Genomic DNA, 18,517 nt, shown 5'->3' with positions numbered 1-18,517 from the left:
AGCATATTTTAATAAGTTAAATGTGTTATGCATATACGATATTCAGTTTGAGTTAATATAACTATTGAATGTACATATAATCCTGAAGACGTTCGATGCAAAATCGATGAAATTTATAGAATTTTTATACTATGAGGGCAATGTGGTAAAGTTAACTTTTTGTTTCCAATAAAAAACCAACCTTTTTTACTGTAAATTATTATATCAGACAATATTTCAAATTGCAAACCTAAAATGCTAATAAATTTATACTAACTAGTAACTACTATAATTTCTAAGCCAGCATAGCCCCCTCCCTTATTTTCAAACTATTATTTTTATTACGTTAAATTTTACTACCTACTCAGAAACTACTTATCAGAATTTAGATTTACATATTTAAACATTTTTTTTTTTTTTTTATAACCAACTACAAACATCTACACAAAAAAACAAAATGAAACAAAAATAACTTTTATCAACACAGGACCATTCTTATTTAGCATATAAGTACATAAGAGTATTTGAAAAATAGTAATTAAGTTTAGTATACTTGAACATTTTTAAAATCATAATTATTTGAATAATGACATTATTAAAGAATAGAAGAAGGTGAACATGTACTTGGCGAAGGATAAACTTATCCTATATATATATAAGAATAAAAGATTTGAATGTAAATCATATTGAGTATACCTACATTAAATTATGATGCGAAATGTCTTACCTATGCCATCCATTGAAATTGACTATATTGTCCAAGAAAATTCGTTTACTTCATTGGGAATTGGGAGTACAAAAAGCAGGTTTTGTTCAATTATCTAGGCCATAATCCTTCACGAATGTACTCCTACGAAAAAGGGACAAAATGTATAATCAATTTTTTCAATACTTTATCCGTTTTTTACTCGTAATGGTGTATAATATCTACTCAGATTTCACCGAAAATATGAAACATTATTCCATCATTTGAACATATTTTCTATTCGTTTTTTGTAAAATATACATAATATAATTTATGTCATTATGACGTACATTATGTTTTAATATTTATGATAATATACGAGTATCCTAATACTATTCAAGTAGTCCCTATAGTTGCCTATATACGTTGTAAGTATACACAACACCATGATGTATAATCATTATGCGGTGTAAAAATTTTGAATAGGTGAATATATATGTGTGTGTAAATGTGTCTGAGCAATATTAATATATTATTATCAAAACTCTAGTGCTGTCTTGTGATAAGATAAAACTTTTTTAAGACGAATCGGAAAGAATTACGTGTCCGGGCATCATCTATACTTTACGCAAATGCGTAAGCTACTTAAGATATTCCACCATTGCTCTGTGCAATATGAAAATAAAGTTTCTTTTATGTGTGGGTATTTAAATGGCTTAAAGCAAGATTTAAAATTCGATACGTAAAATATTATATACAGCCCGTATAGTTCACTGATGATGATATTATTATTATTATTATTATTATTTACTCTCGAGTTTCGAAACCATTCTAATATAGTAATATGTTTATGACTCGACAACAAACGAAAAACCATGCAACTTATTTGGTGACACAATATTTAAGACGTAAAATGCATAAATATATTTAGAGTACTTCTATTCGTTATAAACCCCATCAAAGAAAAAAAAACAGAAATCCAACGAACATAAAAAAGTATACCATAGATTTAACTGTAGGAACCAACTATATTGTTATTATAAAACAAATTAAAAGGAACGAAATTCAATCTCGGGGCGAGTGTAAACGCCAACACTCGACTGGTGCTTATCAAAACGATGGAAGATAAATGGATTTTATTTAATAAATAAAAACTTGAAAGTGGTATAGAAATTCAAATTTTAGATCATATAATTTATGCACATCTTTTTTTCATTTTTTTTTTTTTTTTTTTAAATTATAACAACAATTCAAATTTATTTGACTTAAAGTTACATTTTAAAACTAAATTATTTTACTTTAATTTAAGCTAGAAATATTAAACACATCCATTTGACTTGTGAAATGAAATATTTTTAAAACACTTTTTTTTTATTTAATACTATTTTAGATTCAAAATGGGCAAACAATGTATTAATTTTACAATTGTTTGTTAATTTTTTTTTTTTTATGTTTGTGTAGTATCTGGTATTTACTCAAATAATAATAATAATAACTGAATAATAATACTTGAAATTTTTCCAACATTTTTATTTTATCATTCTATATTTACGGTAAAATTTCAAAATATCTTAACTATTTATAAATTAAGTAGAAATTCCCTTTTCTTTTTCAATTAATGTCCATTAGAAAATATTTTCTGGGTATAAATTAAAATATAAATGCTTGCAAATATACTACAAAGTTCTTTATAAGCTATTTATTTATTAATAAAAAAAATATCGAAAATGTATTATCAAAATATTTGTTTCATAATAATTAAGAGTTAGAATTTTGACAAACTTCATCCAATTCTCAAGAAAATAAAATTATTTTGTTGTTAGAAATTCATAAACATAATTATTTTTATAATTAAGATTTGAAAAATTACGATCTATAAATCTATAAAATTTAAAAATTTATAACGACAATTATTTTTTATAAACATTTTAAGTTCAAATTAAGAAGAAATTACTTATTTAAAGATTAATAACGGTGTTAATTATTTTGTTATAATTAAAAAACATTTTTCGTGAAAACTAAACTTTCATGTATATTAAATTACTATGAATTTAATTATATACAATGACAATTTTGATGTTTTTAAGATATTATTTATTTTTAAATTATACTATGTATCTATTTTTACTGTTTTACGGTATTCACAGAAAGATATTAACATTTAGTTATACTAAAATTAAAATATATCACTTTTATAGCTATAAAAATAAATATATCATGAAATATATTTAATGATATAGGCTGACGAATTGTTTTTACTTAGAATTATTTTTGTATACAATACTATATTATTAAATGAGAATTCAATAAACCCAAAATAGTGACCACTTAACACCTAGTGTACATCAAAGCGGTACTCACTTGTTACTTTTTATATTTAATCATACAATTTGTACAATAGTGATACGACAAACATGAGTGCTAATAGAATTATAAAAATACATGTTAATTTGTTGAATAAACACCGTCTAGCGACAGCACTTTGAAAAAACGATTTAAATTACTATAACTTTTAAATATATCGCTATAACGTGTGGATTTGTTAACACTTTAACAGTGGTTTACATTATTTATTCATAAAATTTTGTCGCAGAAAATTAAACCCTCTTTAGTAGCGAACGAAGACTAGGCTTGATCATATTATAATATTAAACCCACTTTTACATAGTAAGTATAACGTTAATTTTTGGCCCCGTGTTACAACTATACAAGACCATTTCCTATATTCTTCCAGTGCTACGACCTTATGCTGTAGCTGATTTTATGGTAAAACTCATCATCCCTTTTGCTCAATTTTAATCACGATTCGCATCTAGAAGTTTCTAAATTAGTCCTTATATTTACCATCCTACTCTATCTACAGCCCTTTTTAATATAATATATACATTATACATTATGAAACTTACCGTTCTTGACCTGTCTTATTTAAATTGAATAAATCTACATAGATTTTTCCGATGATTATCGATTATAACTATATACGCGTATTAGTGTATTACACGTTGTAGATATTAACATTTCATTTAAATTGTCTTAAATACTATAAATGCAAGTTAAATATCTAATTTCTAATTAATTATTATTATTATTATTTTAAATTGTCAGATTTTCCCGGTAATTTTTTTATTCGTAATATTTCATTATTTTTGAAAATAAAACCTGGATTTACAAAATGGTAAATGATAAATAATTTATTTAATATAAATGGTAGAGAATAAAAAATTATTGTTCTTGAGTAAGAATCTTATAAAATACATTTTTAGTTTAAGGAGAGCATTTTAATATTATATTATGTGTATTGATCCGAAGTATTTTAAAGAAACAAGGAATTAAAAAATAAATATAAAAAGATAATGAGTAAAAATGACTTGTGTACAACAGTAGTGGGCGTAGTATTACACCCACTTTTTAAAACTTAAAAAACAGTTCTTCCGCTATAAATGAGTTAATCCGCTTAACGTTTTTCCAAAAGTCACCATCAATCACTTTTGTTAAAAAAAAATGATATGGTTACAATAAAAATAAAAAAAGTGTGTTTTCATCGATTTTTGTGTATCTACTAATCTATCTAATCCTCACACATACACTCACAAATATACACACACACATATTAAATATTTATATATATCATATACATTGCTTAATATAAATTCACACTTTTCAGATAATTTCAATTTCATTTTTCAGATAACTAAGGTCATTTTTTTTTTTGTAAATATGTAATTATTTACAGAATAGATATAATATAATATCAAATATTGATTCATTTAGCAGATTTTAGAATATCGTGATATAATATATAAAATGTATATTAATTATATTTAAAGGCGTAACTTTGGAAAGTTTCAAAACTTGAAGTCTTAAAATCAACTAAAAAATAAATTTAATAATATAATCTAATATTCTGAATCAATATTTTACGGTTTCGTTTATAATAATTTAATGTCAACTACAAAATATTATTATTAGTTTATTCGATGTATTTTAAATTGACATTCAATATAATGTGACCGATTTAACATAGGTAGTAGGTGCCCGTATTTAAATAAGTCTGTTATGCATTACTATGCAGGCGGTATAATAAATATTATAATTAATACTGTAATTATTAAACGAATTGTGTTACTTTATAACAGAGTTTTCAATTCAAAAATATTTGGGGTACAATATTACTGTTATTTTTGTTTGGATTTTACACAAGAAAAACAATATCATTTCACGTCACTTTAGCCGTCAGTTTGTGTAAACTACTAATATAATATTAATTAAAATATACATTGAGTGATCCATTTAACGTAAGGCACTCATTATTTCAAAAACTATTAACGTTTTAAAAAATAATGTTTTTTCATTTAATCCTTAAAAATCAAACCCTTTTACTAAAAAAATATATTTTTAAATTATTAAAATAAAATATTCTAAAGCAGAATATTTGTAATAATATTTAAATACATAACATTTGTATTTTGGACGAGTATAGTTTATGAGTTATATACATTAAATGTATTCATGAGTAAAACGTAGTGGTATAGGAATACTTGTCCAAATACCCCACAAATGTTGATCCACTAATCCATTCATATAAACTTAAAATGTTTATAACTGATATACTACTTGTCCGAAATGTGATTTTTATCATTTGAAACACTCTGAATAAACATTCGGCTTTGAAATATGAAATTAAAAATGTATGTTACTAGTCATTCATAAAATTAAAAAATGATTGGTACGATAAAAAAAAAAAATAAAAAAAAATATTGTTTTGCTATGACTTAAAATTACGTAAAATAATAAATTATTTTAGGAATAACGATAAAATATCAAGTTTGTAGATCGATAAATGGATAACTCCGTAGACATATATTTATAGATATTAGTACAGCGAGATATGATTATGTTTAGTCAACATAGTGTCGCGATACGATCTTCCGTCAATAATGGCCAATGATCAACAACGATAATATGATATTATTTTACAATCATTCACCGTAAATAATTGACAATATATTATAAACTGCAGTAATAAATACACTATCGCAGCGATTTTCGTCGTCCCTCTACACATTAGCTTCCGCGAAGCGAAGTCCTTTATAAAAGGCTACTCGTTCGAATATATTTATTTTATCGTCATTCAGTAAACAGTATACGGTTATATTTTAATAAATTGTATGAATAATATGAACATGCGTATTTATGTATGTATATGTGTTTGTGTGTTTGAAAGTGCAGTATATTATAAATACTAGGTACTGCAGTTACTTAGAAACGAGCACCAGTATTGTTTGCGATACCCTATCGTAACGCGAAACAAGACGCAATAATAATAATTTGTCTCGTATCGCATAATAATATTTACAAGGAACAAATCCGTCAAGCATGCTCATTACTCACCGCCGTTTCAGCAGTTGATCGTGCATTTATTAAAATTCAGATTTTCGGGAACTTTTTATATGCATATTATATTATAATATAACTGTTACTCATTAGGGACATATTTTCAAATACTATTAGACATTGTACACTACTTGAGAAGGAATAAGACCTTATATCTTTTAAACCAATAATTATCCTTATAGAGTTAGGAATAAATCAAAAGCCACTCGTTTGAATCTCGATTTTAATACAGGTTACATCATCATAATAACATATCAATATTCTGCACCCTTAGAATTCATTTTAATAACAGTAAGAGGGAGGAGATACTCGTTTTAAGTATCGAATAAAGAAGTTGTATAATAGTGCACTATGTTTCGTGAAACGAAACGTCATATTTCCTATTAAATTCTGAAAATTGAGGGCCCATTACAGATATTTTGCGCTGTTCGTTGAATAGACATCACTCTTGCAGTGGCGGTGTGTAGTAGTTATATATATATATTAATAATTTCCTATATGTCTATAAAACATTTTGATTGTCAATTAAAATCGCCTTTCGTCCGATTATAACAGTTATTCAATCAATGTGATTTTATTTTCATGTTACGAACGTGTAATATTAAACAATATTTTCACCCAAATACACAACGTTATAATAGATCGTTATATTGCTGACAACTACATTTGATTATAGTTCTGATACGTTGGAACTGCAATCGAAGCCTTCGTTAAAACCAAAGTCCTCGGCTGTAAAATCACTTTGCTTCATAAATTCATTAAACAGATACCTTCTATACCTACAAACAATATTTAAAATTATTTATGATTGATATGAATTTATATTATACTCGCATAAAACTCTTAATATCATATTACTGGTTTCAAAATCATTGATTTCGACAGTTGGATTATAGATTTATAAAATTTTCGATCATTACGTTGAATACAATGTAATAAATATTTATAAATACAAATACATAGAGCATAATACGTAGCCAACCAAGTATCAATTTATTTCAATGAACTAAATAAAATTTTTTGTTATAAACTATCAAAATATGATTTATGTACATTTCAATTTCAAACAAAAACACCTGAGACTATATCTATGCATAGTTTAAATACTATAAGTACTCAAATTTAACTTTTTTTTAAATTGCAATAATGCACTACACATCTATATTTTTCAATAGAAAATATGTATAATTATAAATAGTAACCACATGCTTATATGCTTATTATTTTTTTTTTATATATTGTTAAGGAGATTAAAATTTTAATATTTATCGTATAATATAAATAAAAAGGAAATAATTATAATATTTAATTGAATACTACGTCTGATTCACACCTTTTATTTTTAATTAATAATTAAATAAATATTATATAAATAATATACAAATAAACATTTTCAATGGACGAATAATTGTAATCATTTGTTTTATTATGACTTTTTATTAAGTCTTAACTCCTAATATTTACACTATCCAATCTAATCCTACCATTCTGATGCAATTTTGAAAGGTATTAACTTTTAAATCATTAGTTAGATTTCGATCAGTTTTGATTTAATTATTGTATTCACTTTGAAAATATAACTTCATGCATTGTAGGTGTTATTTTAAGAATTATTCGCTGCAACTTTAATTTTTAGGCTATCGTTTTTATTAAAAAAAAAAAAAAAAAAAAATGTTTTTTAACATTTAATTACTTAAAGTGTTATTTTCAAGCTCCATAACAATTATAATATTAGGTATGAATGCCAAAGTGTAATGGTATAACGTTATTACAAATGTCCGCATCACATATCTTAGTATACACAACAAAATTTCCAACCTATTTTTAAGTATATTCAGTATAATTATATGAATATACATATATGTACCTATCTATATATTGATATATAAATGACTGAGTTTCTTTCATAAATATTTTAGCTAATTGAACCAAATTTTCACATTGCAGACGATTACAATCGAGTGGTTTTGGACCAATTACCAAACGTACCGGATTCGGATTACATCAACGCGTCATACGTGGACGTGAGTAATGAACAACCGTTGATTATTATTATTATATACAATTTAATATAACATAATTTAATATGAAGATAAGTAAATTTTAGTGTAACGAAACATTTTAATTGTTTAAATAATATTTGTAATTTTTGGAGCGTTTATATTTATTATTTATAAACACTACCATGGTGTAATTCATATGTATTAAATTACGGTTGTATTGGTATACTTATACACTTACCGTTTTATAACGATGGCATTGAAAATTAAATCCCTAAAAATTTGTCTCCACACGAAAAAATTGGTGTACATCGTGTTATATATCGCTGCGCGTTGTTATTCGGCCAATTTAATTAATTTGTGTTGCTTGTTCGGATTATAATTTTTTTCGAATTACGATTGTTTTAATTAAAAACGCAAATAAATAAAAAAAGAACCGCTTTCATTGGTAACTTTTCGATGGTGAAATTCAAATAAGCGCTTATTCATATATTTAATAAGAATAATATTACGTACCATGTGTAATATACAAACGAAACGTTTCGAATTTTTCGCCAAACTCGCTATATTTTGTTTTTATCATCAAAAATTATTAATGATTAACTTTACTCTACAAGCAAAGGTAAACTGTACATGCCTCGATTTTTAATTATGAAATATTAAAAGGACGTCCCAAATGGTTTTATAGCCACACTATAACGTCTATAACGCATAAAATCGTATATGATTCAGTAGCAGCATTACGCGTATTACCTATATAAACCGCATACAATTTCATTTATTATAAACAGAATGATTCATCAAATAAGTTGGTCCTTATTAAATCGTTTAGTAATGCTTTTATTTATTTTTGATTTTTTTGAAATTTTCAAATGAGTATAATCGTATATACACTTCCGACACACCTATGTAAACTTAATAATCACACACGATTAAAAATAGTATAAAATCACTGTGTCGAATCAACTGTTTTTAGAGATAGCGTCGCACAATCGCCAGTCACCACGCTATCATCACCCCTTAACGTTTCTATTTTATTTCTTATACGTAATTATAGCTTTAACATAATAATTGTTTCTACTACAAAATAATTTTTATTGGCCTGATACATATACTGACTGAGAAGTTAATTACAAATTTTGTCACTTCTTACGTACATTTTATCTTGACATATAGTTTTTGGATTAACAATAATATTTTTTTTATTGTGTCATGCTGTGTCCAAACTTGATATTTTTTAAATTCTAATACTCAATACTGAGATACAAAATTATTATGGTTATATTTTCAAATACTTAGATTCAACATTTATATAACTCGCAGTATTTTATTAATCGTTAATATAATTTTTATATTTAAATGTTCTCATTTTCTTTATCTAGTATTTATCTAATGAATAATTTGTCCAATCTTCAAATAGATAAAACCATACAATATTATAGTTCAATACTTCCGATGTGTTACGGGGACTGACAAGTCCATCTGGTTTTTTACGCCAGCGATACTATCCTATATCAAGTTTTTACATTTAGTGAAAAAAGGAAAAGTAGGTACTTTTGGCGAAAATCAGTAATTCTCAACCATACTTATACCATACCTCCATCCTTCTCGTATTTATTGTACAACCTGTTAATAACTCTAAATTTACTGTTTTTAATTTTTAATTCTATATTTAGATTCATTGACATTTTCAAAAAAAAATCATTTGTTTATAAGACCTCACTCACAGTGTCAAATCGGTGATTTTGTTTGAAAAAAATATATTTATATAATATATGGTTACAAGACACTTGACATTAAACAGGATAATTAATTTGAGTATTTAAAAAATACAGACTGTATACATTGGCGTGCGAATTCCAAAAATCAAAACTTAATGATAAAATTGTATTGAACACTGAGCACGCTCAATAAATATTACACTGTATAATATTAATATGTATGTGTACCTATAATACGTAAAAGTATATGTCATGACGTGCGTATTAAAGCGTAAACTTGTCGCTCGTCAAAGAAATATTACATTGAGGACGTGATATATGTATTATATACATAAGATAAGACATATATTACACTATACAAAAGTATAGAGTTCATACTTCCGCTTAAAAATATTTAATAACACTGCATTTGTCAAATGCCATGTGAGGATGTGAAATTGTTTATTAAACGGAAAGAAAATAACAATTTTATTGTACTTATTGAAGACGCAGTATTTTTATTTTCGATCTCACGCCTGGAAAACAATCAGACGACGATCGATGTTTCGACGGAAACAGGAGGGTTGCTTGTCGGACTCGCCTGAATAGGCGTATTTGACGTGCGGTAGTTCAGATTTTTCACCGTTTACCTTATAGTTTAGGTTAAGGGCGTTTGCCAAACGGAAAAAATATTCGTACCTGGATGATTCCGATCTACATCCGGCCTCCATAATGCAGCGGAAACAATGATGGAGAAGAGTATATTATAATATTTTCCGGTGTAAAATCAAAAAATAATAAGTCAAATTTCACAACTTTGCGTTTTTGATTTTTTTGTAATTGAGAATGCCTTATTATTATGAACCAGTTTCAGTTTTATTTAATCACTTTTTACCATTAATACCATACAATTTGTATATTTATGACTTATAAGTTGTAAAAACATTATCTAAAATAATCCAAAGAATTGAAGATAAGATTTGATTAATACTTAAACAATATAATGAAACGCGTTTTATAATGTAGCTGCAGTGAAATAATTATTAATATTATCGATTATCGTATAGAAAATAATTATTGTTAATAGGTTTTCTTTTATGTCATACATTAAATATTCTATTCTCTTTTTATTACTCGTATAAATTACGCAAAAATATTGAAAGGGAAATTTTTGAAAAAAAAATAAACAATTTCAATTATTCAGAAATATTAAGTACAACATTTTCGAACAAAATTTAAATAATTATTACAATGCATTATAATAACAATATACATAAATCATTTTTATTATTAATATCATTTATACTTTAATCATCATAAATTTTGTAACTTATATTAATTATTAATAGGTATATAAATGGGGTGCGGTGATTGAAATATTGTATCTATCATATTTTATTTATAATTAATGTTTAATCTACAATTTCAGTACCAAATAGTTTATTTTTATATTTTCTGCTTTCATCAAAACTATACAACAACTTATTTTTAAAACTGAGCAGATTTTTTTTTTTAATTAACAACCGAAAAATGCTGTAACATTAATTTTAAAAGTATCTACTACATAAAATATCAACGTTACTCTCATTAATTTATGTTTTAATGATTTTAAATCGTACGCTGGGTTTTAATTTTAACTTAAACAATTTAAATATAGTAACAATTTTGATAAAATACCTACGCTGAAATAGCCCATAATATTTACAACGAAAATGTTTAACCAACAAAAAAGCACACCTAAGTTTAGTAAAAAATAAAAGGTCGTCATCATATTTTCTACTCTTTTTCCACAATCTATAAAAATTAATAATACTTCATTTTTAACTCTTTAGGAATGCTATTTATTCAACGTTAACCATAATTAATTAGAGTTTGTTTAAATAATGTTTAAGAAGTTCTTTCTTTAAAGTTATATAATATATTATAACTACAACTATATCATGTACTTAAATTCACGAGTGCAGATAAAATATAAAAGTTCAATAAATTTCAAAAATTATTTTTGTAATTAACTAGGTATACGATTATACCGAGTGTATCTGAGCGAGTTACGTAAACTTTTAGTGGACACGCTGTATATTCATACAATGATTTTTTTTTTTTTTTTTTTAATTGTACAAAAACTCGTACGTATATATCATAAGTTATATTAGATAAAGTTTTAGAATAGTTCACTTCGTGTTTTAGTCGTTTTATTATTTATTCCTACGAAGAGCCAGACCACGAAAAGTTTGCATACACAAAACACAAACTAAAAAAGTTTAATTTATTTTGATAAACTTGGTTAAAAAATAAAAAATAACTTAATTCATAAAATCGTGTTATTGGTATGAAAAACAAAAATAAAATAGTTGAATGCAAAAATAAATTGTACCTATTGTGCGAAAATGAATAAAAAAAATATGTTCTGTAACAAAAATTATGAACTGAACAATATTACACAGTGACACATTGTAAACGTATAAATGATGATCTTAACTATTTTTTTATCTGGGATGAAATTACTTATAATTTGTTAAAGTTTAAATTATTTCAAAAGTTTTTGAATGAATAAACTTTTAATATTTGAATGATAATAATCATAATTGCATTGCAATATAAATAATAAAAACAATTTAAATTATATTCTATGGATTGTAGTCCGTTAATTAATAATGATTTAATGTTTAAATTTTAAATCTTCGATATTTTCTGCACTCGAAATAAACAGATTCTAAATAAATTGGCTCTCCTAAAATAAACATTCTGCGTATATATAACGCACTGTAAATTAAAGTTTATTTCCAACTCAAAATCAATATAATTGTTTATTTTTGTTTCGAATGCAGCGTGGAATGAAAAAAAAAATACCAATAAATAAGAATCTCGAGGTAAAAATTTACTATATCGAATGTAAAAAGAGAATTAAACGTTATTGATCATTTTCCTATTCTTTCAAATTAATTCACTTTTGCCTTTTAAGTAAATTGTTGCAGATCGCGGATACCGTCATTTCCTCTTCATATTGTCTTTCCTCTCTTCCGTACCATCGTTTCGACTAAAATCTAAAGTGCTTTATAATGTAGAAATACTTTGGGTGGGCGTGCATTGATGCTTAAAATGTTGATTTGTATTTTTCGCTATTTGTATGTGTACGCGTTAACGAAAATAAACAAAATAAAAAACGACTACGGTACGTAACAAAATACTATATATTGTTATAGAAAGTCACGCCAACACATAAATATTATTATTATCTATTTACTTAACATGCCATTATATTATAGAGTCATGAATACGGAGTGGGTTTTTTTTCATAGGGTAAAGAGCACTCGTATATTAAATTCTCCTCAAACCGCCTTTATTTTAAATCAAAAATTGTCAACGTACTACGTATATTTTTTACACGTTTTTGAATGAAATTTTTCTATGAAAAAGCTTAAAATATTTTCCTTTTCTCACATCTGAATAAAATTAAAAATTCAACACCATTCGTACTTTAAAATGATATAATTTTTCGATTTCTATACTAGTTAAGAAATGTATGCATGTGACTATGAAAGTATATCTACTGCTGCTCCCGTAGCGATTTCGTAACGATGTATTTTCCATTTTTGGTAAACAAAATAAAAACGTAACCATCCGGTCCATTATGTTAAATCGCTCAAGTATTATTTGAAAATCCTAATTCTACCCTTATCTCATTGAATGGCCCGTTTTATCATTTACTGCTGTGGCGTTCCCAATGAATGTCCGTATTATTTTTCATTATAAATGAGTAGCCATTACTTCTTTGTACGATTTCAGCATTTCATGCAATCAAGTATAACTCTATGGTATGTAATATGTAGTATCGAATTGATTATGCATATCACCGACAGTATGCAGAAGTAATATTTTTCAACTTTATTTAACAATTGGTTACATCAAAAAGATAATCACGTGAGACGACGTGAGGGGTGTGATACATGATTGATCTGTGATACAAACGGCGGTACTCTAACCTAAAACTACCTTCTCAAATGAAATTTTCAACGATTCCAGCCACCTTATAATATATTATGACGACGACGACGACACTGATCGACCGGGATGGTAAAATTACTATGATAATTTCGCAAAACGGTTCACGCACCACATTCCGAATGACACATAGGTCAGAACATTATACAAATGGGTACACACCGTATTTTCACGACCAAATAATGAGCGTGGGTGGCAGGTGGACTTCTTTGGGTAGATACCTGGACACGTCCGTGTAGTCGGGAGGACTACACGTAACCAATTAGCCTAAATCGCAATGTCCGTCGCGCCACCGCACTAGTCATCTTTGAAATACGGTCGAATGACGAGGTCACAATATTTCCGAGGTCCACGTAACTACCCACATTATGCTTCCGCGTGATATTCATCATATTCATCAGAGTATAAAAAAATATATATACATCATACTTACATAAAATATAATATTTAGTTAATGTAGTTATTAATTAAAATACGGAATGTATTTCATGTTATATAATTTCTCACTACAAATTGAACTTCCCTATGAAAAGAGGACAACATTTCAACAATCGAAAGTTCTGTGATTTAAATATTTCAGTGTGCACACTATTTTATTATTAAACACATAATATTGCAATTATTAAGAAATATTTTTTTACCTAATATTATCATGCAGAATTAACCTTTATTTTTTTTCTATATAACCGCGAGATCGAGAGGAAATTGATTTCATATTACATTCACACAGCCCCACATAATCATTTATTTTAAATTAATTAAAACTACAGCTTTTTAAAGAGAGTTTCTATTTATAAATTTAATTAATTATAAGATTTAGTTTAATATACCTAATAAATAATAATATCACCCATGCAACTATATAATATTATCATCGTGGTTAAAATAACTTATTAAATTGAAATTTAACAAACGGTTGTGTGTATGAATTCAGATAACTACGAAACTAAGACTTTAAACCTATTTCAATACAAATTTTGTAAATTATTAATCTGAGTACGGTTCGTAAACAAATCAAACGTATTTTATTATGTGCAATGGGCGTTAAAAATACAACCATATAATATTATATATATTTTATGTACAGTAAATACATCGTTTTTAATGAATATCTGTCAGTTTTCCCCAAAAAAAAAAAAAAAATTTGTGGATTTTCAAAATCTTAATAATAAAAAAAGCTATTTTATTATACTTTTGTATTTAATTTAATATATAAATTATGTACAATGTACATTAGTTTTAAGTATGTACTTGGAGCAAATACAAACAACAACGAATTATTTACAGTTTAGGTATTACATTTTAAAAATTCAATTACAAAATAAAATATTGCACACTTGTACTTTGCTTATAAAATAATTCATTACTTGTTATATTTTAACCTATACTGTTAAATAGCATCTAAAATCATAAATGGATTAGACAGACCATTAGGCACTTAAGACACACTGCCTAGAACCAACGTAAAAAACATACGTCCAATATGCAATTACCTACATACCTATACTGAATTACTGAATAATCAGTTTAGCATAAGACACTCGTTATTTCAAAAAAACAATTGTTGTTAGAAAAATATATTTACATTATTTTAAATTATTAAAAATAATATTTTTCTAAAAATATGAATCCATAAGTTATAAGTATTTGAAGTATAAATGACTAACGTGAATTGGTACAGAGATTACCCGCAAACATTTGATCTACTACTCCATTCAACTTAAGTTCATACACTTGTAATTAATAAGCAACTTGTCCAAAATTTGATTTTTATAATTGAAATTCTTCAAATAATATTTTTTTCGATAGGCATATTAAATTCAACATGTATGTTTTTTTTTTTTAATAATGGATACGTTATGTTAAATAGTTGAATCCATATAAAGGCCGTATTTGGTATAACTGGTATAAGAGTAATTATACTCTCGTTTAAAAATCAATAGGTCGCATAATAATTGTACAAACATCATTATTATTTATTTTTATTTTTTTCTCATTTTCTTATTAAATTTTTATACCTTCTCAATAAAAATATCTTAAAAATTTGCCGTCACATCTCCCAAACTTCCAATAAGTGCCCATTATATACCTGTGAGTATGATTAGTCCAGACCTACCTTTAAAAAGGAATTACCGCTCATATGGGTTAAATTAACCAACGAAAATTCGTCAGAATTATGTTGTAGATACTTCTAAACTTCTTAAGTTTCAATAGCTTCATTCAACTTTAAATTCACATTTAGACGAATGTAAAACTATAACGATTAAACAACGCATTCATTAGCTGAAATAACTATGTTGAGTAGGTAGTAAATGACAGAAGTCAGAAGTATATTATATTAAATATTAATTTATGTAATAATTTATATCAATAAAATTGAATATTTATGTGTGTGTGTGTGTGTGTGAGAGAGAGAATACGTGCGAGCATAATATCCACAAGTCACATCTATAAATTTATTACATTCAAGGTACTAAAATTCGGTGTATAACTAAATCTATTCTCTAGGATGTTTACTTCAAAGCAATTTTTTTTTTTTAAAAGAGGCTCAGTGGCTCGCACAAGGGTTGGTTGCTATTGGTTACATAAAATGAAACAGCTATTATGATAGGATGCAATTTCAGACCTGTATTTTATACTTGGTCAAAACAACCCAAATATAATTGTGTTAAAGATCGGTACGGCTTACATTTAACGGAGTTTAAGAAGAGGTAAATCCGCTGGTATTTAATTTGTCACGGGCAACGTCGTGCGGGATCAGCTAGTATAGTATATGTCTAAGTAGTTTGCTGGGTTTCATTTCGTTAATCATAAATACCAAATGGATTATATAATATTACATATATATAGGAACCACAATTAAACTTATGTAATATTTTATTTTTAATACCCAATTAATAATATTATTACATAGAATCATACACATAAGATTCAATCGAGTTACGAAATTCATTAACTATATCAGCTACGTATAGTACCTACCCTGCACCCCATTATATTAATTAACAATTTAATATATCATGCCGTTTTGTGCAGCAGGAATATTATACATCAAATCTTTGTTGTCGATGTGTTTTATAGCTCCTATGTAGGAAATACAAAAAAAAAAAAAAACAATACTCAACGAATTTAAAAAAAAAAAACCACGTGTATTGAATAAATCATTTACTTACCTATATATATAATATTAACACTTCTGTCCTACCATAATCATATCAAAATGTTCGTGTCAAATGTAAACCGCTATTTTTTGTCAACCTATCCCGCGCCCGCGCGTAGTTGACGACGCGGTTTGTTTTCCCGAACTAATTTTTCAAGCCCATTTTTATAACTATTCGAACCATACGACCACGTTCCACAAAGCTATATAAGAATATTCGTGTAAACTTGGATACCGCACGCGGTTAATCTGCAGGGTAGAATTACTGGAATTATTTCAGTTGTTTTCTGATTAGAATAACCACCGCCGTGCCGTTCGTTTGCTAAACTTTTCGTGCTCGTTTAATAGTCGTTCTGTTATATAACCGTATAATATATTCGCAGGTACCTATAACGATATAATTTATGCAACCCAAATCGGACTGCCTTAGTTTGCGCACATTTACCAAAATTATGACTTGTTAGCGCACGTTTTTACCACTCGCTTGCGCACATATTATACGCTTACGTTTTCCTTGCCATAGTTATACACCACACTTAGGACGGTCTGTGAATATTTTAATTTCACAGGTAAAGTTTCAGGAAGTAGTTTTTTCCCGTTGCATAAATTCAATTTTGCGATAAATTAACGTCACCTTGATTTAAATTATTATAGTTTGGTTTTAATAGTACTTAATATTCGTTTAATAATATTTTATTTGACTCTGTGTACATTTTTTCATCAGTTTTGCTCTTAACAGAACTTTTTATTAGTTCATTTATAGTTCGTTCTCAGAAATATTACTTGTGATCGTTTTTGAAACTAAAAACTGTTGTACACTGAGTATTAATGGGAGCCATTGATTTATATTTTTTATTTGTACAACGGAATAAAGATAATCACTAGTTTTTAGTTTTTTTTACACTCACTCTATGTCTTAAAAATGCAAATATTTTATTTATTAATTGAAGCAAGCATCTTACTCTAAAACGTTTCAAGAATACTTTTTATTCTTTATCCATAAATATTGAATTCTTTTATACCAGTAATTTACCGAAACTTATTTAAAAAATTCTAGAGCAGTTTCTATAAAGCAATAAAAGTTTATAGAATGCTAATAAACAATGATTAAGTTAACGAATCATCAAATTCTAATTTTGTTTTTTTTTCGTTTAAATGAATAGTATTTTACAGTGCAAAGTTTTTTTATGATATTTCGTACGCAATCGAATAATTATTTCTAATCAAATAAATTCTAGGTTTTAAACGAAAAATATAATGATATATGATTTTTTTTATTTAGAGGAAAATAGACGTAAATTTCTAGTCCAAAAATTCGTGTTGAGTGAAATGGAAAGTATCAACCCTTATTAATTTATGTGCCTCTTTTTTTTGAAGAAGAAGAAGAAGAAGAAAATAATTCCACCCTAATCAATATGTAACACCCCTGAGACTATTAATAGCGACCATTAGGTCTAACCACTTTACGCGTGACTGTATCGCCTTACGTTTAATCACAAATATTGGCACAGTGACTGTTTATATTTTTTTTATCCGAAATTTAAAACGCGAGTACTGTCTACATAGATATAATATACGTACAGGTAGTAATATATTA

At 26.4% G+C, this 18,517-nt stretch overlaps 1 protein-coding gene across 1 annotated transcript in view; it reads left to right on the top strand.

The window, feature by feature from the left end:
- Positions 1-18,517, top strand: part of LOC112600192 (receptor-type tyrosine-protein phosphatase kappa) — a 138,685-nt gene that overhangs the window by 104,758 nt on the left and 15,410 nt on the right. The window contains 1 exon segment of the mRNA XM_025347362.1: positions 8,006-8,082. Within this exon segment, the coding sequence (XP_025203147.1) occupies positions 8,006-8,082 (77 nt within the window).

The sequence above is a fragment of the Melanaphis sacchari genome, unplaced genomic scaffold (genome assembly GCF_002803265.2).
Source record: "Melanaphis sacchari strain LSU unplaced genomic scaffold, SCAv2.0 Contig61_pilon_pilon, whole genome shotgun sequence".
Lineage (NCBI taxonomy): Eukaryota > Metazoa > Arthropoda > Insecta > Hemiptera > Aphididae > Melanaphis > Melanaphis sacchari.
This window is presented reverse-complemented; position numbering and strand designations above follow the sequence as displayed.